This window comes from Somniosus microcephalus, chromosome 10, assembly GCF_052327205.1.
Source record: "Somniosus microcephalus isolate GS21.2 chromosome 10, FLI_Smic_1.0, whole genome shotgun sequence".
NCBI classification, from domain to species: domain Eukaryota; kingdom Metazoa; phylum Chordata; class Chondrichthyes; order Squaliformes; family Somniosidae; genus Somniosus; species Somniosus microcephalus.
This window is the reverse complement of record NC_140996.1, coordinates 20,713,678-20,740,223: the sequence shown is the minus strand read 5'-3', so window position 1 is coordinate 20,740,223 and position 26,546 is coordinate 20,713,678. Positions and strand designations below refer to the sequence as shown.

Sequence of the window (26,546 nt, the reverse complement as noted above, 5' to 3'; positions counted from 1 at the left end):
CAATTTCGGGAATTTAACCCCCCGCACGCCTCCAAACCCAACTCCACGGCCCAATGAAAATCGAGCCCATAGACTTGGGGTAAAGTTGCACCAAATGTGTCATCTCTCTAAAGTATGTGGTCCAAAACCTGAAAAAAACACTTACCACCTTTCACTATTTCAGGACATCCCAAAGCGTTTTACAGCTAATGAATTTCTTTTTGAAGTGTTATAATATAGGAAACGCGGCAGCCAATTTGCGCACAGCAAGCTCCCACAAACAGCAATGAGAAAATATCTAGATAATCTGCCTTTTTTGGGCTGTTGGTTGAGGGATAAATATTAGCCAGGACACTGGGGAGAACTCCCCTGCTCTTCTTTGAACTAGTGCCACAGGATATTTTATGTTCACCTGAGAGGGCAGACAGGGCTTCGGTTTAACATCTCATCCAAAAGACGGCACTTCCGACAGTGCAGCACTCCCTCAGTACTGCACCAGGGTTTCAGCCTAGATCTTGTGCTCAAGTCTCTGGAGTGGGACTTGAACTCATAACCTTCTGACCCAGAGGCGGGAGCGCTACCCACTGAGCCACGGCTGACCAGAAGGATATGGGGGAATGGTAAATTTCTCTTCTCGGGTACGCTTTCTTAAGGGGCGGTGCCTCTTGCACAACGAGAGAAGTAAAATCCGAGCGTTGGCCTAATCCAACCTAGCACGCCTTCTAAGAAAGTAAAAATGAGGGAGGCCTGGGGAGAGGGTCTCTGACTGTTTATCAGGAAATGGGTGGGTCGTACTGTTAGGGAAGACGAGCATTTAAAATATGGTGAGTAGAACAACAAATATGTATGTATAAATCATATGTGCAAAATTAATATTTTTTTGGCAAATATCCCACATGTTGCAATTATGCTTCTGAAGGTACAGTACCCCTTGTTTAAGTGGCAGGCCTCTTTACTATGCCAATCTGGATCCTATCACATAGTTAAGACCCTGATTGTAATTTTAAGGGACACATGGTCAGAGCATTATTTTCCACCCATCCCCAGCTGTTTTTTTCCTCTTTCTGCCAATGTTCTAACCTCTCCTGACAGCATTGACGACTTGTTGGGATCAGTTTACGCAGCACCAGTCACCATTATTAACATGTGATTTTTTTTTCTTCACGGGATGTGGGCGTCGCTGGCACAGCCAGCATTTATTGCCCATCCCTAGTTGCCCTTGAGAAGGTGGTGGTGAGCCGCCTTCTTGAACCGCTGCAGTCCGTGTGGTGAAGGTACTCCCACAGTGCTGTTAGGGAGGGAGTTCCAGGATTTTGACCCAGCGACAATGAAGGATAGGCGATATATTTCCAAGTCAGGATGGAGTGTGACTTGGAGAGGAACTTGGAGGCGGTGGTGTTCCCATGCACCTGCTGCCATTGTCCTTCTAGTTGGAAGAGGCCGTGGATTTGGGAGGTGCTGTCGAAGAAACCTTGGCGAGTTGCTGCAGTGCATCTTGTAGATGGTACACACTGCAGCCACGGTACGCCGGTGGTGGAGGGAGTGAATGTTTAAGGTGGTGGATGGGGTGCCAATCAAACGGGCTGCTTTGTCCTGGATGGTGTCGACATTGGGGGTTGATTTTAACCCCCAGTGGGTTTCATCTATATGCCGCCGGTCAGCGAGCGGGAGCAATCGTTCGGGAGGCTGCTGGCCAGCAGTGAAGGAAAGCTCGCCGGCGAGCAGATAAGGTGCCGAGGCCTTGGGCCTCAGGTCAGGGGAAGCCGCAACTTTCCTTGTGAGATGCCGAGGGAACCTCCTGCCCCTCCCTCACCCTGCACAGGATAGACTTGCACTTGGCCTTGGAAGGGCCTCTTTGTCCTCCCAACAGCTATTATTATTATTCGTTCATGGGATGTGGGCATCGCTGGCAAGACCAGCATTTATTGCCTATCCCTAATTGCCGTTGAGAAGGTGGTGGTGAGCCGCCTTCTTGAACCGCTGCAGTCCGTGTGATGAAGGTCCTCCCGCAGTGCTGTTAGGGAGGGATGTCCGAGATTTTGACCCAGCGACGATGAAGGATCGGCCGATTAAACTTCTAAGTCAGGATGGTGTGCGACTTGGAGGGGAACTTGGAGGTGGTGGTGTCCCCATGCGCCCCGCATGAAAGCAGCAATGGCTTCACCGCTTAAGCCGGGATTCAAATGCAATCCGGCCCCATTGATGTCACGGCACCCGGGTCACCAACTCTGGTTAGATATATTCCCGGAGGTTTCATCACATGACCTCCCACCTCCAACCACCCTGCCTGGTTAAACAGATCATTTTTTTTTATCCAACTCCAATATTTTTATATCTAATAAACAAAAAAGAAAAACACTCCCAATCTTTTTAACGCCCCTATGATTGTTCTCCCTGGTTGCTGGCACCAGTGTCCTGGAGATGAATCTTTAATTCCTGGAGACTCCAGGGGAATCCAGGAGGGTTGGTGAGACTAACTGGGACCTTGATCTGTATAAATTTATGATGCCCCACCTGCTTCTTGTGAGCACTTAAAATGGTGGCCAGTGGGAACCGGGCAATAAGGCTGAACGCTCATTGTAATATATAAAGGCCCCCTGAGTTTCTCCCAAAAGGCGGCGTGTGTTAAAATGCCCCCCTGTTCCCAGTGAGTCTGCAAGCTATTCACCGTGACGGAGATCACGCCTCAGCCTGATCTGGCCCTTACCCAATGTCCACGTGTGTGTGTGTGTGTGTGTAACAGAAAGCTGGCTGAATTCTTCTCACTGATCCAAGGCGTTCTCTACCACCAACCCAGATTAGCTAACTCAGCACAACAATAGGACCCCCCTGCTCTGACGAGCAGGGCTACTCACTGCCGGAACTACCTGAAGCGTTTGGGAGGCCGTTTTTCTGTTTTTATTACTGTCATGAGCTTTGTATTAATGTTACATACTTAAAAAATATATATTTTGATTAGCAGTGAATAAGTCATCGGACAGCAAACACTAAGTAGTGGAGTTTCCGCTTTGGGCGCCATCGTCAGTCTGGGCGCACATTGCGCTGGTTTATTGAGGTGACCTGACGGTTCAAGTTTCCGCCCAAGCTCATTTGCATAATTGCAAACGTAAACTCTTCCATGAACCAGCGCAACCAGGCAGCGTAATCGAATGTAATTGTTTTTTTTTCCCATTGCATTCAGAAATAATCCTTGATGTATTTAAGAGCGGTAACCTGGTGCAGTTTTATTAATAGCTGGAAATGGGTTTATCACCAAAAAATAAGCATTTTTTAATCAGAGTGTCTAGTCCATCGGCTGTGAGTATCCTGATTTTAAATCACTAAACATGACTTTGAAGTACTATACTGAACCATAAACTAGTTACATTGGTTTACAGTAGTCAGTTTCTTAGTAAATTTTTAAAAAAATGAATATTTAAAAGATTTTAAAAGGTGCCTATTGGTGTCCTTGCCCCTTAATTTTTTATAAAAGCCTCCTCGAAGTCCTGCCAACGAGCGCAATTAGTGGAAACTCCCAATGATGATTAATTCAATCTGGGGGCGTGGCTTGTTTGTGGGCGGGGCCGGATTCCAGCGCAATTGTTTTTTGAACCTGCGTAAAAAATGGCGGAATCTCGATTTACGCTCGACGTAACCTGCGCTTGAAATTCCTCGATCCTTTAGGCCGGTTTGGCTGATTTTTCAAAGGCGGATACTCTAGGCTCCAGTAATATTTATTTTGATTCTGGATTTGCTGACTTCACTCGTGCCTTATGGCGAGGTGCTGTAAAAAGCACCTTTGGCTTTTTGAAAGTGCCAGGGCAAGCTGTCACCCTCTGTTCTAAGTGAGAGATATAATAGGACGTCATTCTGTCTGTGGGGAATGTGTAGCTATCCAGGATGAGTGGAATTCACTGAAGTAACAGAAAGACAGCTACAATCTGGCGCGGCAAAAATCTGCAATGATTGTGGCAGCTAGGACCTGAAAAAAGGGCATTGCACGGACTAATTTTCAACAACTGTCCGCAGCAGTCAGGCTTGTTAATGGTACGGGATACTGGGGCATCAAATACTTCGGGGACAATTTTAAACCCCCTTCCCCCCCCCCCAAATGGGCAGGAGAGGGCCCAGGGGGGAAGGAGGGCTAAAAACTTGCCGCATACGCGCCAGCCGCCATTTTTACGCTAGTGGGTTGCGTGCAGTGCGAGTGTCGCACTCTAGATAGCTGGGACGCTATAATATTTAAATCAGGCTCCCGCAGTGCAGTTGGGAGCCTGATTTTTAAATTTAACTGAGGGCTCGGGAAACCTGGCAGCTAAAGGGAGGTTGGAGCAGTCGGATCCAGCGGGCGAGTGCTTTTAGAGCGCTGCTTGTGGGCCAGAAGAAGCAGGAGCGGTTCCTCCCGGCCCCCGTGAGCAAATCACCCGGCGTGATCGGCGAACTACCCCCACCCCCTCTTCTGCCCCGCGATCTCTCCTGGTCCCCCTCCCCACCCGACTGCTGGTCCGACTCCTCCCCACCCCCCCAAACGACCCCCGATCTGTCCTGGTTGTCATGGCCCGTTCCCAAGGTTCCCCGGCTGCGTCTTCCTGCCACTGGACTTCCTGCCAGGCAGCCAGGCAGCCTATCAGTCTGGCCGGCTTCCAGGCGGGAAACGGAGTAAAAAAAAATTAAATGAAGTCCTAGAAACATAGAAGATAGGAGCAGGAGTAGGCCATTCGGCCCCTCGAGCCTGCTCCGCCATTTAATGAGATCATAGCTGATCATCCAAACTCAGTACCCTGTCCCTGCTTTCTCCCCATATCCCTTGATCCCTTTAGCCTTAAGAAATATATCCAACTACTTCTTCAATATATTTAATGAATTGGCCTCAACTGCCTTCTGTGGTAGAGAATTCCACAGGTTCACCCATCTCTGGATGAAGAAATTCCTCCTCATCTCTGTCCTAAATGGCTTACCCCTTATCCTTAGACTGTGACCCCTGGTTCTGGACTCCCCCGCCATCGGGAACATCCTTCCTGCATCTAGTCTGTCCGGTCCTGTTAGAATTTTATAAGTTTCAATGAGATCCCCTCTCATTCTTCTAAACTCTAGCGAATATAAGCCTAATTGACCCAATCTCTCCTCATACGTCATTCCTGCCATCCCAGGTATCAGTCTGGTGAATCTTTGCTGCACTCCCTCCATGGCAAGAACATCCTTCCTCAGATAAGGTCTGACGTTTAAATTCCTCAGGACCTCTGCGTTCTCAGGATTTCCAGTTTCTCCCCCCTCCGCCTGCAAACACATTCCCCTGCCTCCCTGTAAATATCAGGTCCTGTGTTCCTTATAAGCAAAGATTGCACTCTTTTAGGAGTCACGTCATTGGGGCGAGGGGCTGCGGGGGGGGGGGCTTTCATGTATAAAATCTGCATCCAATTGACAGATTGCTTATAACTGACCTCAAGGTGCTTTTTATACGTGCGCAAGGAGAGCAACCTTCATGTGCAGCTTATATTTTTACAATCAGTCGCCTTAATTGGCTGGGTCCTGCTTTTATATGGACCGTGAAACTAGCTCTTCACGTTTAAGTGACTGAAACCACCCCCTTTGACTCAGAAGCAGAATTGTAAACCCGCATTCCTGTAGGATGGTTACACTATGATGTGCAGACCAGGGAGAGAGACTCCTACATTGGCAGTTGCGTGCACTAAGAGGTCATTTTACAAGTTTGTGTTCCCTCAATGGATGGAATATCCTTTGGCATCTGCTGGTCTGAACACCCAAATTTCCTGGTCTCCACAGCTGAATTTCCAATTTGTGCTGCTAGCTGGGGTGAAGCTCCATGTGGGGAGCGCAAATTTATAAAATGTACCCTCTACAGTGTAAAAAACAATACAGATTGGAGGCGGAGGCAACTGTTTTGGTCTAAATAGGTCTATTTTGAAATAAAAACAGAAAATGCAGGAGATACTCAGCAGGTCAGGCAGCATCTGTGAAGAGAGAAACAGAGTTAACGTTTCAGGTCGATGACCTTTCGTCAGAAGTGGATAAAAGCAGGAAATGGAACAGATTTTTAAGCAAGTGTAGGGGCTGGGAAAGTGGGGAGGGGATGAAAGAACAAAAGGGAAGGTCTGTGATAGGATAGAAGGCAGGAGAGGTTAAGAGACATTAAGAGATATTCAAGGCAAAAGGAGATGGTAACAGGACAGGTTAAGAAACAAAGGATGGCTCTAGATGAAGTGTGAATTGTGCTGGCAGAATGAAGGACAGCTGCCATGTGGGAGAGAAGAACAGAAGGCACAAACAAAAAAGTGTGGATAAAAAATATATATAGGATAGGGGCCAAGGTTATGATCTGAAATTGTTGAACTCTATGTTGAGTCCAGAGGGCTGTAGAGTGCCTAATCGAAAGAAGAGGTGCTGTTCCTCGAACTTACGCTGAGCTTCAGTGGAACAATGCAAGAGGCCGAGGACGGTGAGGTCTGAGTGGGAATGGGGCGGAGAATTAAAGTGACAGGCCACCGGAAGCTCGGGGTCCCCCTTACGACTGAACGAAGGTGTTCCGCAAAGTGGTCACCCAATCTGCGTTTGGTCTCCCCAATGTGGAGGAGACCACATCGTGAGCAGCGAATACAGTATGCTAGATTGCAAGAAGTACAAATAAATCGCCGTTTCACCTGGAAGGGGTGTTTGGGGCTGGACAGTGGGAAGGGGGGGGAGGTATAAGGGCATGTGTTGCATTTCCTGCACTTGCACGGGAAGGTGCCGGGCGAAGGGGAAGGGGTGTTGGGGGTGATAGAGGAGTGGGTTAGGGTGTCGCGGAGGGAGCGGTCCCTACGGAATGCTGAAAGGGGAGGGGAGGAGAAGATGCGTTTGGTGGTGGGATCACGCTGGAGTTGGAGGAATTGGCGGAGGTTGATCCGTTGAATTTGGAGGCTGGTGGGGTGAAAGGTGAGGACAAGGGGAACTCTATTGTGGTTCCTGGAGGGAGGGGCAGGGGTGAGGGCAGAAGTGCAGGCGATAGAACGGACACGGTCAAAGGCCGTGTCAGCCACTATAAAAGGGAATCCTCGATTTGAGGAAAATGGAAGATATGTCGGAAGCACTGGTATGGAAGGTGGCATCGTCAGAGCAGATGCGGCGGAGACGGAGAAACTGGGAAAATGTAATAGAGATCTATTTTGATCTTCACGGTCGAGGAAGAAGGTAATATAACTGATATTCCAGGGAAATTAATAATGAATCAAGGACTGTAACTCACTAAAGTTAATGTAAGCAAGGAAACAGTATTAGGAAAAAATGCGAAGGACTAACAAATCCCCAGGACCTGACGGTTTCCACCCCAGGGTTTTAAAGCAAGTACGTGAGGAAATTGCAGATGCTTTAGTCGTAATCTTCCAAAGCGCTCTCGATTCAGGAATTGTCCCTTTAAATTGGAAAATTGCAAATGTAACTCCAGTATTGAAAAAAGGCGAGGGAGAGAAACCAGGAAATTTTAGACCTGTTAGTCTAACGTCTGTTGTAATGAAGTTATTGGAATCTATGGGCGCGATCTTGCCAGCCCTGGGGAGGCGGGTTTGGAGGCGGGAATGCTGGGAAAATGGCAGAATCTGGCGGTGGGTGCCCATCCCGCCCCCAACCCGCCTCCGTGCCATCTTCCCAGGAGGCGGGTAGTCGACCCGCGCCGGGTCACATCTCCTCGAGGCGGGAGGGGGATTACAGCCACTTAACTGCCTGTTAACAGGTAGTTAACAGGCAGTTAAGAGGATTATCCCCATTTTTCCAGCAGAGGTGCAGGCTTCCCAACATCGGGAAACCCCGCCAGGGTCACCGAGGCAAGCAGTGGGTCTGCGGGGTCCAAAAGTGCGCTGTGGAGGTGAGTGATGGGTGCAAGTGTGGAGAGGTAAGTATGTGAGGTAAGTATAAAGTGATAGAAAATGTTTACTTACCTTTGTTTCTTCCTGCAGGATTCAACAGTTGGGGATGCGGAGAGTCTCGCATCTCACTGGCAGAGATGACAGATGGCTGCTGCATTCTCAGATGCAACAACCGTCTAATTTCTGCTCACAAAAGAGGTTTGATGAGTCTTGAATACAAGAACTCATCAAACAACCGAGAATGTCAGTGATTGACAGCTTCACAGAGCTGTCAAATGATGACAATTCATGTTTTGACAGATGAAACGTCATACACTGATGTTCTCTGTAGCCGGCTTCCGCTTAATTGGCCTGCTAAGCCCGCTGGGCGGGCTGAACCAGGTCAATCAAGGGAAACTAGCGTGGGTTGGCCTGAAGTCGATGGAGGCGGGACTAAACCCCGACAAGCAGCAGTCCCGCCTCCAACGTGCCCCCATTGACAAAATTGCCCCCTATAATTAAGGACAGAGTGACTGACCACTTGGAAAAATTTGAGCTGATTAGAGAGAGCCAACATGGATTTGTAAATAATGTCTAATGAATATAATTGAATTTTTTGAAGAAGTAACTGAAGTAGTAGACAGGGAAAAGTTTATGGATGTAGTTGATATGGACTTCCAGAAGGCATTCGATAAGATATAAGAGACTGTTAACTAAAATTAAAGCTCATGGAATTAAAGCAAATTATTGACTTGGTTATGAGATTGGAAGACAGAGAGTAGGGTTATGGGTAGGAACTCAAATAGGAAGGAAATGACTAATGTGTCCCACAAGGATCTGTGCTGGGGCCTCAACTATTCACTATATTTATTAATGACTTTGATAACACAATAGAGAGCCATATATTCAATTTGGCTGATAACACAAAGATTGGTGGTACAGTAAGTATTGTAGGCGGGAGGATAAAATTGCAAAGAGACATTGTTAGATTAAATGTGTGGGTGAAACAGTGGCGTATGCATTTCAATGCAGGTAAGTGCGAGGTCATTCATTTTGGACCAAAACAAGATACATCCCAAAAATGTTAAATGGTAAAAAGCTAGGAACCGTGAAGGTCCAAAGAGGTTTAGGGGCCCATGTACAGGAAACTCTCTCTTAACCGGTACCTAAATATCCGGAAATCTCTCTTAACTGGCAAAATTCAGGAGTAGGTTCAGGTAAGTTTTATTGTATATTAGTGGCCGTGTAACCGGAGTTCCTGGATCTGTGGCCGTGTAACCGGGACTCCTGGATCTGTGGCCGTGTAACCGGGACTCCTGCACAAGTGCCGTGTAACCGGGGCTCCTGCACCTGTGGCCGTGTACGGGGCTCTCGTACCTTGGTAAGTATACCTCTCTAATCCGGACTTTTTGATCAACCAGCACCACGCCGGTCCCGTCGGTGCCGGATAAAAAAGAGTTTCCTGTACACAGATCACTAAAATGTAGTATTCAGGTACAAAAAATAATCAAAAATGCTAATGGAATGTTAGCCTTTATAACTAAAGGGCTAGAATACAAGGGGAGGAAGTTTTGCTACAGCTATACAAAGCCCTGGTTGGACCACATCTGGAGCCCTGTGTACAGTCTGGGCACCACACCTTAGAAAGGATATATTGACCTTGGAAGGAGTGCAGCACAGATTCACCAGAATATTACCAGGGCTCCAAGGTTTACATATAGAAGATAGTAGCAGGAGTAGGCCATTCGGCCCCTCGAGCCTGTTCCGCCATTTAATGAGATCATAGCTGATCATCCAAATTCAGTACCCTGTCCCTGCTTTCTCCCCATATCCCTTGATCCCTTTAGCCTTAAGAAATATATCTAATTCCTTCTTGAATATATTTAATGAATTGGCCTCAACTGCCATGTGTGGTAGAGAATTCCACAGGTTCACCACTCTCTGGGTGAAGAAATTCCTCCTCATCTCAGCCCTAAATGGCTTACCCCTTATCCTGAGACTGTGACCCCTGGTTCTGGACTCCCCCGACATCGGGAACATCCTTCCTGCATCTAGTCTGTCTAGTCCTGTTAGAATTTTATAAGTTTCAATGAGATCCCCTCTCATTCTTCTAAAATCTAGCAAATATAAGCCTAATCGACCCAATCTCTCCTCATATGTCATTCCTGCCATCCCAGGTATCAGTCTGGTGAATCTTCGCTGCACTCCCTCCATGGCAAGAACATCCTTCCTCAGATAAGGAGACCAAAACTGCACACAATACTCAAGGTGTGGTCTCACCAAGGCCCTGTACAGCTGCAGCAAGACATCCTTGCTCCTGTACTCGAATCCTCTCGCTATGAAGGCCAACATACCACTTGCCTTCTTCACCACCTGCTGCACCTGCATGCTTACCTTCAGTGACTGGTGCACAAGGACACCCAGGTCTCGTTGCACTTCCCCTTTGCCCAATCTATTGCCGTTCAGATAATAATCTGTCTTCCTCTTTTTGCCATCGAAGTGAATAACCTCGCATTTATCCACATTATACTGCATCTGCCATGCATTATGAGGAGAGATTACATCAATTAGGCTTGTATTCCCTGGAATATAAAGGTTGAGGGGTGATTTGATTGAGGTTTTTATGATTTTGAAAAGAATTGATAGGGTAGATAGAGTGAAACTTTTTTCTACTGGTGGGTGAGTCCAAGACAAGGGGACAGAACCATAAAATCAGAGCTAGGCCATTCAAAAGAGAAGTTAGGAAACACTTCTTCATGCAAAGAGTGGTAGAAGTGTGCAACACTCTCCCAGAAAAAGCAATAAATGCTAGCTCATGAATAATTAGATAGATACATTTTTGCTAGACAAGTGTATAAAAGGATATGAAGCTAAGGTGGGTGGGTGGATGGAGTTAAGATACAGACCAGCCATGATCGCATTGAATGGTGGACCAGTCTCGAGGAGCTGAATGATCTACTCCCGTTTCTATGTTCCTAAGTTTGGGGGCCAGGATGGAACAAAGTCGGGTGGAGGCCCTGCTTACTAGTGATCATATCGGTTGCGGTCTTTTCCCGTCATGGTCAATGGCTCGATTGCTATGCTTGTGAGGAGCTGGAGGAAAGGCATTTTCTGCTGAGTGAGCCCCAGACAGCTTGGTGTTTCTCCATTTCCCGGTGGAGACTGAATATGACTCTTTCCAATTAGAATATGTCCCACACATGCACCACGTCCTTCAGCTACCTATTTATTGAGGAGAAAGCTGCACTTGCCACAGAGGAAGATGCACCTTACAGCTAGCAGTCGGAGAGTGCTATCCTGCACATTTGTAAGGTGTCCTCACTCTGCTTGCTAAATAGCTCCTCCTGTGGTGCAAGACTGCTTATAGTCCTTCTATCCTCTGGGACTGCTGGCCCGAATGACTGAATCCATCCAGAATATATATAGGAGCGTAGCCCCCTATTATATAGCAATGACATTTGTGGAGCTTATGTAGAATGTGGTATGTGCGATTTATATAATCTTGAGTTGATATTTTGCTGGTACTCCAAGTCTGTCTCTATACCTCTTGCCATTCCTCCTTCCATAATGGATAAAAATATTCCTTTGGTTGTGGAACCCAAGTGAAGGGCCAAGGCCATCGGACAGGACACGACACAATCACAGGTTGGAAAGAGAAAATAAGGTGAATCAGGAAGAGATGAGTAGTTGATGTTCACCTTGGATTTATGAGAAGAAACAACTATGGGCTATAGAAAGAAGGAAAGACTGAGGAATGCAAGGAATTCCACAGTTTTCTGGTCCCCGGGAAAGAATGAGTGAAAGTGTGAAGCGGGGGAGTCGCTCTTCATGGAAACGTCATGTTCCAAAAAGCAATCTATGACTGTTAACGGATCACTAGGCTCTGAAAATAATGTAACTACATGGGTTTGATTTTTTTTTGGATATGCAACCTTTGAGTGCAATTGCATAACCTCACCAGCTCATGGAGAAATGCAAATGTATTTGAGATACCAAGCATTTACATATGAGGATTCCATTGTGTATATATAAATATAAAATAGCAGACATGTAAGGGAAGGAGCAACTGGCCAGTTATACTGGGCAGTTTGTATCGATTTGAAGAGGCAGCACCGTGCTATTTTGTCTCCACATCACCTATAGCACAGCTGTAACTGGTATAAAGTAGTTCTTTGTGACAATAACAATTTAAATGGCATTTGGGCAATAATACACAGAAGTCTACACATTGCAGAGTGTTCTGCTTTGCCTACCCAGAGTGATGCTTATATTCGCTAGAGTTTAGAAGAATGAGAGGTGATCTCATTGAAACTTATAAAATTCTAACAGGACTAGACAGACTAGATGCAGGAAGGATGTTCCCGATGGCGGGAGAGTCCAGAACCAGGGATCACATTCTAAGGATAAGGGGTAAGCCATTTAGGACTGAGATGAGGAGGAATTTCTTCACCCAGAGAGTGGTGAACCTGTGGAATTCTCTGCCACACAGGGCAATTGAGGCCAATTCATTAAATATATTCAAGGAGTTGGATATATTTCTTGAGGCTAAAGGGATCAAGGGATATGGGGAGAAAGGAGGGACAGGGTACTGAATTTGGATGATCAGCCATGATCTCATTAAATGGCGGAGCGGGTTCGAGGGGCCGAATGGCCTACTCCTGCTCCTATCTTCTATGTCTATGTTTCTATGATGCAGGAACAGTGGGGTTAATCAGCATTACAAAATCCATATTGTTGTATAGTGGTGCCAGTGTCCATCTGGCACCTGTGGTATAATACTATTGGGTTCTAACCATTTAAATGGCATTCACAGATGACTTCAGATTTGATGTCATCGGAACCCCGTGATTGGATTTAGTTCCTCACATGCCTCTTATTATTTATCTATGTTTTTCTTGCTATTCTCTTGCGTCAGTGTCAGCCAGTGGCTCAGTGGGTAGCACACTCACCTTTGGAGTCAGAAGGCTGTGGGTTCAAGTCCCACTCCAGGGACTTGAGTATAAAGCTAGGCTGACACTCGCAGTGCTGAGGGAGTGTTGCACTGTCGGAGGTGCCGCCTTTCTTTCGGATGAGATGTTAAACTGAGGCCCCATCTGCTTTCTCTCAGGTGGACGTAAAAGATCCCGTAGCGCTATTTCGAAGAAGAGAAGGGGAGTTCTCCCCGGTGTCCTGGCCAATATTTATCCCTCAACTAACATAACAAAAAACAGATCATCTAGTTATTATCACATTGCTGTTTGTGGGAGTTTGCTGAGCGCAAATTGGCTGCCACATTTCCCACATTACAACAGTGACTCCACTTCAAAAGTATTTCATTGGCTGTAAAGTGCTTTGAGATGTCCGGTGGTTGTGAAAGGCGCTATATAAATGCAAGTTTTTCTTTCTTTCGAGCAATCTCTCCCTGTTTCAGACCTTGAGTTTCCTAGTTCATTCGCCACTTCCTTGTTTCAACCTTTTGCTGCTGTCGTTTTGTAGGAACGTGTTCCCGACAGCCCGTCGCCTGCTCCGTCTCTGGAAGATGGCCGCCGGCCAGGGAGTCATCCTTCTTCCCATCGGAGCAGCAGCGTGTCGAGTTCGCCAGCTCGGACTGAGAGCTCTTCTGATAGAATCCGTGAGTTCCTTCTACCGACACTTTCTGTACTAAATTTTTCATTTGGCTAATTTATTTAAAGAATACTTCCAATGCAGTATGTGTACTTGTGGGTTTACAGGGCAAAGATGAAGGAAGATCAACACCATAACATAAAATTAATGGGATTACATATTCTAAAGCAAATATAAAGACACAATAGTATTTGAAATGATTACGTTGCAGTTGAATCTGAATGTCATTTTTTTCCCAAATTATTTTTTTTACCTTCTTCCTCTCCTGAGTCACTGACTGCTGTTGGAATGTGGTTCCATTGATGCCAGCAGTCCACCATTACCCTGCCCATTGTTCACCTGTGAGCTTAGACATGCAGGGGCATAGTTCATGCTTCCCTCCGCCCTGATGCTGAATAGGAGCAGCGCATCTGCATTCCCCAGGGGGGCAAAGGTCAGGAAAATCAACTCCGGAATGTCATTGAGACTAATTGCCAATAGAGAGGATAAGAGCTTATCTGATTGGCTCGTGGACTTTCCAGGAACGGGGGGGGGGGGGGCGTGGGGGGGCACTGTTGAGCATCGTGGAGTCGGATACCCTGCCTGATTCTTCCCCTCCCTAGTCTAGAGGTGCCGAGCCAACTGTAGCCCCCAAAGAGCGGCTCCAGCAGAGAATGGGGTATCAGACCTGGATCCTTATGGTCTCAGTCCCCCAGCAGTTTACCTACTTGGCCATTGGGGAAGTTCTCCACTGATTTAATCGCAACAATCACTGGGTTCTTGTTGTATAATGAACAATGTAGTCTGGAAATCCTGGAATATATGAAGTAAGGCTTCGACATGCTGGGATAAGTGCAATATCAGTAGGCGTGGCCCATGTGTATCGTAACATTGCGATCTGGAACTAGCAATCTGTGAATACGGTCTTCCAATTAGGACTCCTTTTAATAACAGATAAAAAGAAAAAATATACATAATTTTGATGTTGTTTTCATTCTCCATTTCTGTTTAGTTTTTTGTGAATACTTGTGTTTGAATCGTGGGTCCTGATGACCCCATTAGGGCAAGTGGCTTGGCCAGGATGCTGAGCGCAAGAAATTAAATGAATGCCGACTAGCTTTAAAAAAGAAATTAATTCATAGGATTTGGGCGTCGCTGGCAAGGCCAGCATTTATTGCCCATCCCTAATTGCCCCTTGAGAAGGTGGTGGTGAGCCGCCTTCTTGAACCATTGCAGTCCACATGTGGTGACGGGATAGCTGAGGTGAAGCTACCTCGCTACCGATGTTAACCCAACTTTGTTGCACTACGGTACACCCAACAACGTCATCAGCACCCACAGTTTGTGCAAAACTGAAAAATGACAGGAATACGCTTGTAATTATGTTTGATTTATTAAAATCTTAGTGCAAAGGAATTCATGCCAAACAGGGCCCAGAGACGATGGTGTATTACTGAAGCTCACTTGTTTTATACTGCGTGGTTACTGAAAAGTAAATTGTTTGCTTTAACTGATAGCTGTCCATCAGAATGGATTGTCGATTAACCAGGCCTTGCTGGGGTTGTCCCCCACTATCCTACCTGGGCCCAAGGAAGGAGATCTTGCCTGTCATGATGGAGGGCATGAAGCGAAAAGAATGCACCCTGAAAAAGGTAAAACCCAGTACACCTGATGTGTGTTCCAGCACTCACTGCAGCTCTTACTCAGGCAGATTCTTCTACTGGTGATCAACGAACAGTGGCTCATTTTCAACTTGTCAAAGCGCTAATATCTGCTTTGTTCTAAACCCCAGCAACAATTTTTATGAGCCGCATCTTGTGGTGCACGATGGTAGTTTAAACTTTTTCCTGCACCCTTCAGCATTAACTGCACTTGTGCTGTTAATTACCTGCCTTAACTTTCTGCTGTGCGTTTAACGGGCAATTAATGTGCAAATCCAGCAAGTTCTTAAAAAAAAGAGATGCAGTTTATGCGGAGCAGCGTAAATCAACCAGCAAGCTCTGGAGATTCGCAACTCGCTGTGTGCCTCTTAATCCTCTGAACTTGCTAGCTGACCTGCGCATTAATAATAGCGTGCGTTGTTAACACACCTTTTCCAACATGATTCGGCCCATTGTGTTCTATGATCTACATCTAAGTAATTCTCTAACAGAATGGGGCAATGTTCAGAGCATGCCATGCTTTATGGGAGTGTGCTTGTTTAGGGAAGTAGACTGGATACTGACATTGAACCATTACCCAATCTAAAAAAAAACAGGAACTCCATGGGCTGAGGCTAATAAATGCAGTGGCCAGTGCTTTCATATGATTTTATGACCTGTTTAGTTACAATGAATTCCATTTTCTCATATGTTTCCCATACCATCAGAATGACTTTACCAAAGTTCAGGTAACTCATGATCTGATAAAGTTCAAAGTGACAGAAAACAAAGCTGCCTTTTTTTGGATCATGTTCTCCCATCCTTCTCTCCTGAAAGTGCTGAGCCCTGGATAGGGGGCAGCCCCACGGTTGGCTGTTGTATCTACCACATAACCAAGAGGCCATTCTTCCTGTGTGAGCCTAGACAGTGAGTTTTGGCCGGCCATTACAACACGGTGATCATCACAGCTGAACTACTGTAATCCACTGATATCCGCGTGTGTGGTCATTGTTCGGGTGCTACTCGGCCTACTAAGCCCCAATATGGTGAGCAGGAAGCGCAAGCGCATTTCTGGGAGGATGTCTGCCGTCCGCCATATTGGTGAAGGAAACAAAATAGACGTCCAAGGCCCGTGCTCGAAACAGCCCATTGGACTATACAAAAAGGGGCCTAATGCTTGCTTGAGGCCCCCCCCACTGCAAGATTGGTTTGCCCTGATGTAGCTGGCGCCAACTGGTCTTAGGAACACCAGACCTTAGGACCGCCTGCTACCAAATAGATGAGCTTTGAAACTTAGGTACCTGAATGCGGAGCCGGGAGGAGCAAGGTTGGTTCCCCCAGCCCCACGTTTTAAAGAACACAGGCCGCTGCTCTCCCCTCCCCGATCTCTGCTGCACCCCGATACGGCCTTCGATTTCCCCCCCCCGCCGGCCTCCAATTTCCCTCCCCTCACCCCTCTCCCTGACCCTAGGGCAGTGAAAAGGCCAAAATCACTGCCAGGATCTTGCAATGGGATGTAAATGGAAACCATGAAATCATTTGTCATTTTGAGACTGAGCAATATTTCTTGCTACCTAATGCAGTGATGGTTCAAACAGATGAAAGCAATATTAAAACCTTGTGAGAATTAGCACTGGGTATATCGCATTCTAGTTCAGTGAAAGAATCATTTACTCCCACACACTGTTGAGGATCATAACTGCAACAATATGTAAGTCATTTTTATTAAATGTTCGTGTAGGGCACCTTAAGTAAATATAAAGTCATACATGCACGCTTAACCATAATGATGCTGCACATTATACCAATTAGGATTCTGTTCCTAAAAAAGTAATTAATTCTCAGTCAGTTGAAACCTTTAAAGAGAAAGGGGATTGAGGGTTATAGAGATAGTAATAGACCTGTTTTATTCATGTGGGTGTCAGGAAGAAAATATCAGAAATCCGCGGTGGGATGGGAGAGCCCATGCTCGAGGTAGATATCGATGGACTGTAGGGGAAACATAGAAACATAGAAGATAGGAGTAGGAGTAGGCCATTCGGCCCCTCGAGCCTGCTCCACCATTCAATGAGATCATGGCTGATCATCCAAATTCAGTACCCTGTCCCTGCTTTCTCCCCATATCCCTTGATCCCTTTAGCCTTAAGAAATATATCTAACTCCTTCTTGAATATATTTAATGAATTGGCCTCCACTGCCTTCTGTGGTAGAGAATTCCACAGGTTCACCACTCTCTGGGTGAAGAAATTCCTCCTCATCTCTGTCCTAAATGGCTTACCCCTTATCCTTAGACTGTGACCCCTGGTTCTGGACTCCCCAGCCATCGGGAACATCCTTCCTACATCTAGTCTGTCTAGTCCTGTTAGAATTTTATAAGTTTCAATGAGATCCCCTCTCATTCTTCTAAACTCCAGCAAGTATAAGCCCAATCGACCCAATCTCTCCTCATATGTCATTCCTGCCATCCCAGGTATCAGCCTGGGTGAAAAATGGGCTTGATGGGCTGAATGGCCTATTCTGATTCCAAGCTTTCTTGTACTTATTTGAATATTACTGTTCGCTAATTATATTCGGTATTGCAAATTACAACCTTTATGTGTGGGAAAACCAGTGAAAATAAAATCCTATTTCTACATGTATGATTTCACTATGACATGACAAAGCAAGTCCTCAACTACTTATTAAAATTCTTTTTGGTTGAAAGCTTACTCCAAGTATGAAATTTCATCCAGCCATGAGTTATGATAAATATCTCCACTTGCAATCCTAGCCGTCGCTCATTACGTTTTATCTGGTTAGTCTCGCTTGTGGAGATATTTATCTTATAACATAGGAATGCAAAGGAAGTTGTGTTCCAATGGCTGGACAAAAACAGACTGTGAACCACAATGCATTCGAGGTGTGCTTTCTCATGTACAAAACACCTTCTAATAAGTTAGTTCCAGTGCTTGCAAGTTCTAAAAAAAATAACCGTGTTTTCACTGGTATAATCTTATTTCATTAGCTTGGGTATTTGCCAAAATGGTTTGCAGCCAAAGACAATGAAAAGTAAGCCATTCCTCAGCCCCTCTGATCTCCCTGGCTGTACTTCTGAAGGGTAATTTTGGGAAGTGAGAGTCCTGGCATGCATTATTGCTAGATGGAAGCACGGGTCCCAAAATAGACCCTATAGTGTAATAGGACTATCTCTGATCCATACTCCCATCTAGTGAGATTGCATGCCAGGAATAGAGCCTTACAAAATGAAAACTCTAGAAGCAGCATCATTTTCCCTTGGTATAAATGTTACATACACCAGCTTGTGTCTTGAACCATTTGGAATTTCAAATCTGCTCCAATCTCCAGACAGTAAAAATCATACATAATTCACATGCTTTATTTTACCATCTCGATAATGGAGCAGTTGTTATCCGCCACAGTGTGGATCTCCACAAAGTTAAAAGGAACTGAACTAAGATTCCAACATTAAAGCGTTTTTCCTTCTTGTGCTCACTCAGGTGATGAGCTATGTTCCACCACGAAAGCATTCCATTTGGTGGTGAAGGACTGCAAGACATGGCTAGTCTTAATGCTTTGCTATTAACTGATGCTCAGTAGAAGTGGAGCTAGAGGTTTAACTCCTAGCTTGAGCTCATAGGCCTGACAATCCAAATGTCAGGAAAACTGTGGACTCTCCTTACCTATCACGTCACCTGCTTTTTGTTGTCTAGCAATGGAAGCATAAGAGGCCATGAGAAAACAGCTTGGTTCGGGCTTGTGGTAAACCACGTTCACTATCGTATCACTGTTAGTAGTTAGCACTGTTCACCACTGTTCGTTATAACTGTATCACTGACCACTATTGTATCACGGTACGAGGTCGCCTCTTGCCACACTGCTATACCTGGGATGACCACCGCCGACTCCGCCTTGGCTCCACCCACCAGGCCAGGTATAAAGGTGAGCGACTGACTGGTATTCCTCCTGCTTGGATCGGATCACCCACGAGAGTGGGCTCTGTTATTTAGTCAATAAAAACCTTTAGTCACCTTCGTAACTCTTCGCCTTTTATTGGAAGAATTGATAGGTATATCAATTTTATTGACTAAATTTAATGATGTCCGACAACGAGTCACAACCGGCGGAGGAGCCACCAGCGCAGCTCCCAGGAGCACAGCCACACCAGCCAGCTTGGCTGCGAGCCCTCAGACCGCCGTACCTGGACGCATACCCCTTCCCCCGCATATCTGACATGGTCAATCAGATTGCACAGTATAAAGTATTCTCGACCATCGACCTGAAGTCGGCCTACCACCAACTCCCTATCCACCCTGAGGACCGCCAGTATACCGCCTTCGAGGCGAATGGGCGCCTATACCACTTCCTTAGGGTCCCCTTCGGTGTCACTAATGGGGTCTCGGTCTTCCAAAGGGAGATGGACCAGATGGTTGACCAGAACGAACTGCAGGCTACATTCCCCTACCTAGATAACGTCACTATCTGCGGCCGCGACCGGCAGGAACATGACGTGAATCTGGAGAAATTCCTCCGTACGGCCCAACGGCTGAACCTCACCTACAATAAGGAGAAATGCGTGTTTAACACCACACGCCTTGCCATCCTCGGCTGCGTAGTGGAGAACGGAATCATCGGCCCCGACCCAGAAAGAATGCGCCCCCTCATGGAGCTACCCCTCCCCCACTGCCCTAAAGCACTTAGGAGAACCCTGGGGCTTTTCGCCTACTATGCCCAATGGGTACCCAATTACGCGGACAAAGCCAGACCCCTCCTGAAAGCCACTTCCTTCCCCCTCACGGAGGAGGCGTGCGCGGCCTTCTCCCTCATTAAGGGAGACATAGCCAAGGCCACGATGCACGCAGTGGACGAGTCCATCCCCTTCCAGGTGGAGAGCGACGCATCCGACTTCGCCTTAGCCGCCACCCTAAACCAGGAGGGGAGGCCAGTGGCCTTCTTCTCAAGGACCCTACAGGGCCCCGAGATCCGACATTCGTCGGTCGAGAAAGAGGCCCAGGCGATCGTGGAGGCAGTACGGCGCTGGAGGCACTACCTGGCAGGCAAACGATTTACCCTCCTCACCGACCAGCGTTCGGTGGCTTTCATGTTTAATAACAAGCTGAAGGGCAAAATCAAGAATGACAAGATTTTGAGATGGAGAATCGAGCTCTCCACCTACGATTATGAGATCTTGTACCGGCCAGGCAAGCTGAACGAATCCCCTGATGCCCTTTCACGAATGACATGCGCCAGCGCGCATATCGATAGGCTTCAGACCCTCCACGACCAGCTCTGCCACCCCGGAGTCACCAGACTCTACCATTTCATTAAGGCCCGCAACCTGACCTACTCCATCGAGGAGGTCAGGACCATGACCAGGAACTGCCAGACCTGTGCGGAGTGCAAACCGCACTTCTATAGGCCGGACCGAGCAAGCCTGATCAAGGCCACCCGCCCCTTCGAGCGCCTGAGCATCGACTTTAAGGGGCCCCTCCCGTCCTCTGACCGTAATGTGTACTTCCTCAACATCGTTGATGAGTACTCCCGTTTCCCCTTTGCCTTCCCCTGCCCCGACATGACCAGTAGCACGGTCATCAAGTGCCTGAATGCCCTCTTCGCCTTGTTTGGGTTCCCGAACTATATACACAGCGACCGGGGCTCCTCCTTCATGAGCGAGGAACTCCGGCAATTCCTCCTAGAGAGAGGTATTGCAGCAAGCAGGACCACCAGCTACAACCCCAGAGGTAACGGTCAGGTGGAAAGAGAGAACGCGACGGTATGGAAGGCCGTCCTCTTAGCCTTAAAGTCTAAGGGCCTCCCAACCTCCCGCTGGCAAGAAGTCCTCCCGACAGCGCTGCACTCCATCCGGTCATTACTTTGCACGGCCACTAACACCACCCCCCATGAACGAATGTTCGTTTTCCCCAGGAAGTCGACTACGGGAACCACTCTACCAACCTGGCTGACCGCCCCGGGGCCGGTCTGGCTGCGGAAACACGTGAGGGCCCATAAAACGGACCCCCTGGTCGAGAGGGTGAACCTCCTGCACGCCAACCCCCAGTACGCCTACGTGGCGTACCCAGACGGGCGGGAGGACACTGTCTCCCTACGAGACCTCGCACCCTCAGCCGATCCGGAAACACCGCCACCACCCCCCCCAACCCCAGCCCAGGTAGACGGCATGCCGGAACCCCACGAGCCCTCGCCGACCACGCAAACACCAGCATCAACACCGGATAAGGCACCAGCACCGGATAAGGCAACACCACCGCTGCGGCGATCGGAGAGGCTTACGAAGCCTCCGGACAGACTGACCTACCAGAATTGGTAGTACACTTCACCCCGCCGGACTTAATTCTAAACAAGGGGTGAATGTGGTAAACCACGTTCACTATCGTATCACTGTTAGTAGTTAGCACTGTTCACCACTGTTCGTTATAACTGTATCACTGACCACTATTGTATCACGGTACGAGGTCGCCTCTTGCCACACTGCTATACCTGGGATGACCACCGCCGACTCCGCCTTGGCTCCACCCACCAGGCCAGGTATAAAGGTGAGCGACTGACTGGTATTCCTCCTGCTTGGATCGGATCACCCACGAGAGTGGGCTCTGTTATTTAGTCAATAAAAACCTTTAGTCACCTTCGTAACTCTTCGCCTTTTATTGGAGGAATTGATAGGTATATCAGGGCTAGAGGGCACTCATGCGAACTCATGGATGAAGGGAAGTGCTACCTTCAGTCACCCAAGAGACTGAGAAATCAAGCATGGTTTCTGCCATGAACTTTAAAATATTTAGAGAACAAAAGGCAGAAAGCCAAAATTACAATACACCAGAGCGCTTATTAAAAGAACAGGATTTTTTTGCTTATTTGTTGTTTTTATTACTTGTCTCTCGTCTTGAGGTCCACCTGGCTATGTGGCCTTGCTGCTGATGGGGCAAACTCACGGTCTGCTCCCAAGCACTGCCAAACTTCTCGGGCATCAATCTCCCTGCTGATTTTCCTCAAACATTACCTCTTCTTTGGAGGGAGATGTTACCATCTGCAACTGCTCTGATGCCTCGACACACTCTGGGCAAGAGCCAGGATTTGAACCTTGTTCCTCCTAATCAGGAACACTACACTGCTGCAAGAGAACGGGGTTGGGAAATGGGTGGCAGTGGGTCGGCCCATTTTACACCCTTTGAAGTCAATGGCTAGGAAAATTGGGCAGGGTGTAAAACGGGTGGTCAAACCACTGCCACCTTCTCCTGCCCAGCGACAACAGTTCAAAGCAATTCCAGTTTATTATATAAAGCGAATTGATGTGGGCAAGAGGGACAAGTTTTTGAACGGAAGGATCCCTCTGCACGTGGTCCTTAGGTACTCACTCTTGCAGAGGTCCTGCGTACCTTTTTGTGAATTGCAACCATTATGTAACCATTTTTCACAGTTCATGGAGATTCCAGGTTCGATCTCTAGTCTTTGCAGAGTTAGCTGATGTCAGCCATGGCAACAGTGGGGGTGCTACAGTTGGCCTCAGCACCCATGGGCTGGGTGAAGGGCAAATCAACCAGTGTTCCCATCCTTCATCACTACTCGCTGATCCCTGATGGGGTGTGCTCAGGCATGGACGTCAGGTGAGGACAACTTCAGGCTCACTTTATAAGAAATAAGAAATAGGAGCAGGAATAGGTCATATGGCCTCTCGCGCCTGCTCCACCATTCAGTAAGGTCAGGCTGATCTTTGACCTCAACTCCATGTTCCCACCCAATCCCCATATCCCTTGATTCCCCTAGAGTCCAAAAATCTATTGATCTCAGCCTTGAATATACTCAACGACTCAGCATCCGCAGCCCTCTGGGTAGAGAATTCCAAAGATTAACAACCCTTTGAGTGAAGAAATTTCTCCTCATCTCAGTCCGATGGCCAACCTCTTAACCTGAGACTATGCTTATTAGTTCAAGACTCTCCAGCCATGGGAAACAACCTCTTAGCATCTTCCCTGTCAATCCCTCTCAGAGTCTTAAATGTTTCAATGAGATCACCTCTCATTCTTCTAAAGTCCGTAGAGAGTAGGCTCAATCTCTCCTCATAGGACAACCCTCCCATCCCAGGAATCAACCTAGTGAATCCCCTCTAAGGCAAGTATATCCTTCCTTAGGTTCGGAGACCAAAACTGTACTCAATAGTCCGGTGTGGTCTCACCAAAGCCCTGTACAATTGCAGCAAGACTTCTTTACTCTTGTACTCCAACCCCTTGAAATAAAGAGGGCTATTATCAATGGTTAAATAGCCCACCAATGCTTACTGTTAAGGCTGTATGAGATTTGAGCATTGGGTGAGGTACCCAAGGTTCAATTGGCACCATTCAGGAGAGGAGGACAGAAAAAAAGGAAGAACATGAGGTAGAGAAAGAATAACATATAGGGCCAGAATTTGCTGTAAACATAACTGCGTGTGAATGACGTACACCATATTAATGTATAAATCGGCCAGATACTTGTGGCGAGGAAGAGATACTCCGTGAATCACTGCAGGTTTCTGGATGATTTGTACCGCTCCGCCTTTAACTTCATGAAAATGGCATCTCACAATTAACCTCCCCATGGGTCTCATGAAGTTGTAGCATTTGCACATTAATTGCCCACTAAACTTGCCACAGAAAGTTAAGTCTAGTAATTAATTGCGTAAGTACCTTTTTAACGACGTGGCGATTGTTAATTACTGCCAATCAACCTCTCTGGCCCAGAAAGTGAACAATTAAAATTGGGGAGTCTCATTCTTTCAGGTTGGAGATTTTAAAATTGTCAAATTAAATTTTTTAAATGTTTTTTCTTACTCTTCCTTTCTGTCTCTTATTTTGTTCTCTCTCTTTTAATCCAATCCTTCTTTCCCTCTCTTTTTTTTTTTTCTTTCTTTCTTTCTTTCTTTCTTTTTCTGTATCTGATTTGACATTGAATTCACCCACTCTAATTCATCCTCCTTCATAGTCTGTTTATTTCTCAATCTATAAATCTCATTGGTAAAGGAGATGCCCTGTTGGTCCCATCGCTCACCAAGGTCCCAGGTGCTCTGTTGCCCCGTTGCCCCTGCCGCAGCATTATCAGCTCACACTTCCAGCAACTTACAGGGCAAAGAATTTTGAACTGAAAGGTGCAGGAACAAGTAAGAGGGCACGTTGCGAGATGCCCCACTCCAGCAAATTCTGGGCTGTGCTATTTTTCTTTTGCTAAACCATTATGGGAAATCTATTAGGTTTTCTTGTTTCCCATCCATATACTCTTGACTGTTCTGCACATTAGTTACCGTGCAACCTAATTATAAAAATGGTTATGGTTTGCAGAATTTAGTCAGTGTAATGTAATTGAAGTAATGCCCTGAGTAAACACCAATGTGACTGGAAACATTCTTGCGGGATTTCATTATTTTCATTCAGCCTCACAGCCAGATGATTATTCAAATGTTTTCTTGTTGCTAATAGTGTTAAACATGATTATAATTTAGAATAACCTGAAATTGTTTCAGCAGAAGTGCATCTCTCTTTAAAAAAAAACCCACGATCTTGTTTTTAAAAAAAATCCATTAATGCAGAGGACTGCAAGTAAATTGCTTAGCAATTTGCTGAGGATGAATTAATGATCAGATCTTCAACCAGCTCCCAGAGTTGCAATTTTCATAATAAGCTCAGACCTCTTCTTTGGCAGGTTGTTTAGGTTTTCTTTGGTTTGAAGGTTTTCATTAGTCTAATGAGTACTGTGGAAGGGCAAGCAGTCAGGACAATTTACATTGGATTGCTATCACAACAAATGAGGCAATTTGAATAACGTGTATGGGTTTATGCAAAAGGTTGTACAGCAGGATCTGGCGTTGACTAATACATTAGATCAACTAATAAATAAAGTAATCCCGATAAGAGGGTGTTTTTGGTGGATAAAATTAATAATATACACACAACTGTAAGGATATGATGCATTGTTGTGTAGTCCATGGTAACAGGGAGCATTTTCTAGCTATGAGTCCCTCTGACCTTTTGACCATTCATTCCAGTACATTTAAACTAACACTGCATACGTAACTAGATTAAATTGGCAGATTATGGGTATCAAGGAGAGTGTGATAGGTTAGCCATTAGGTACACTCATAGCTCCCTTGGTGATTTTATACAAATGGTTCTGGTGTTTTTCCAGCTGCCCTTCAGTTCACTGCAAACATTGTAATTAAGCATTCTCAAAATGTCTTGTTTTAGTAACTGGAGATAAGTGTGCAGCACTTGTGATGTAAACAGAAGGAGGCTCCATAATTACCATTTGCACAAAGATTAAAGAGGAAACAGGCTAGGAATCTCTTGGGGTTTGTGCCAAGTTAACTAATCTTCGCCAGGGTGCTGGCAAAGGTCCTTCATTTGTCTTCAGGACCTCTTGACCAGCGAGAGGGGGGACGGGGAGAGGAGTCGACCAGGGTGCTCACTTGTGACCGCTACCCTACAACCCCTGCTGAAGTGCTTGTGTAATCATGATGGGTGAGTGCAAGTTGGGACTATGTGGCGCCCCTGTGATAGCAGAGCCTGGCCGCTCATGTTGTCAAGGCTGACGCATGAATAGTGGTCATTTGGAGGAAGCTACGAGTGGGCTACTTGTAGAACTGTAGTCCAGTGAGGAAGTAGAAGCTTCAAGAGAGGAGCGAAAGGGGAGGACACAAGTGGGGAAAATTAGTGAGAACAAAAACTTAAAAATAAAATTGCTGCAAATACCAGAAACCATCTGTGGCAGCTTTCAGGGAGCGTATAATACCTGCCCTCAGTTGGTCTGACTGGGGCAAGTCAGATATGGAAAATGTGCTGTTTGTGGGGGGTTGGAGGGAGCAGCTTGAAGCCAGATACAAAAGAACTGAAACTTTGTAAATAAATATTCAGTGATTCTTCGGCGCACAATTCACTCTCTAGTTATGCTGTAACTGTGAGTATGGTGGCCTAGTGTTTAAGGTACTGACATGGCAACCCAGAGGTTGAGTTTTGTGAATTTGAATTCAATAACGTGGGTCTTTTGTGGGCTAGCACCAGAAAATGGCCAGGAAAGCTGCCAGGTATTCATAAAAAGAACACCTGGTTCACTAATGTCCTTCAGGAATGGGAGCCTGCTGCCCCTACTAAGTCTGGCCCACCTGTGACTCCAGTCACACACTACATGGTGCTACAAAATACTGGTTGATTCATGGAAGCCAGTATCAGGTGTTCAGAAAGGCCCCTAGCATTCGCTAGGCTGGTTGAGAAAAGACAGCTTGTGGTAAACCAGAAGTCTCATTCTCAGTGAAGAATCTAAAGTTCTATCTAATGACGAATCATGAATCATCTTTCCATTATGATTATCAGAGTCAAATCTCACCCTTGCCCTACAATGTGTAACGTATAGCGGACAGAAGTAACACCATTGTCAGTTAGCCAGGTGTGTGACATCTGTTCCACAGGTGAATATTGAGTGATATTGTTAATATTTGGCCGATGGTGTCTTAACTCGTGCTAGTTTCTCTGGAGCTGGCTCTCTTTAA

General features: G+C 46.5%; 1 protein-coding gene across 9 annotated transcripts in view; it reads left to right on the top strand.

The window, feature by feature from the left end:
- The window catches only part of dachd (dachshund d), an 809,797-nt gene that overhangs the window by 668,012 nt on the left and 115,239 nt on the right, over positions 1-26,546 (top strand). For all 9 annotated transcript variants that reach the window (XM_085998470.1, XM_085998469.1, XM_085998474.1 and 6 more), the window contains 2 exons: positions 13,272-13,407; positions 14,897-15,031. In XM_085998470.1, the coding sequence (XP_085854596.1) occupies positions 13,272-13,407; positions 14,897-15,031 (271 nt within the window). The remainder of the gene's footprint in view (positions 1-13,271; positions 13,408-14,896; positions 15,032-26,546) is intronic.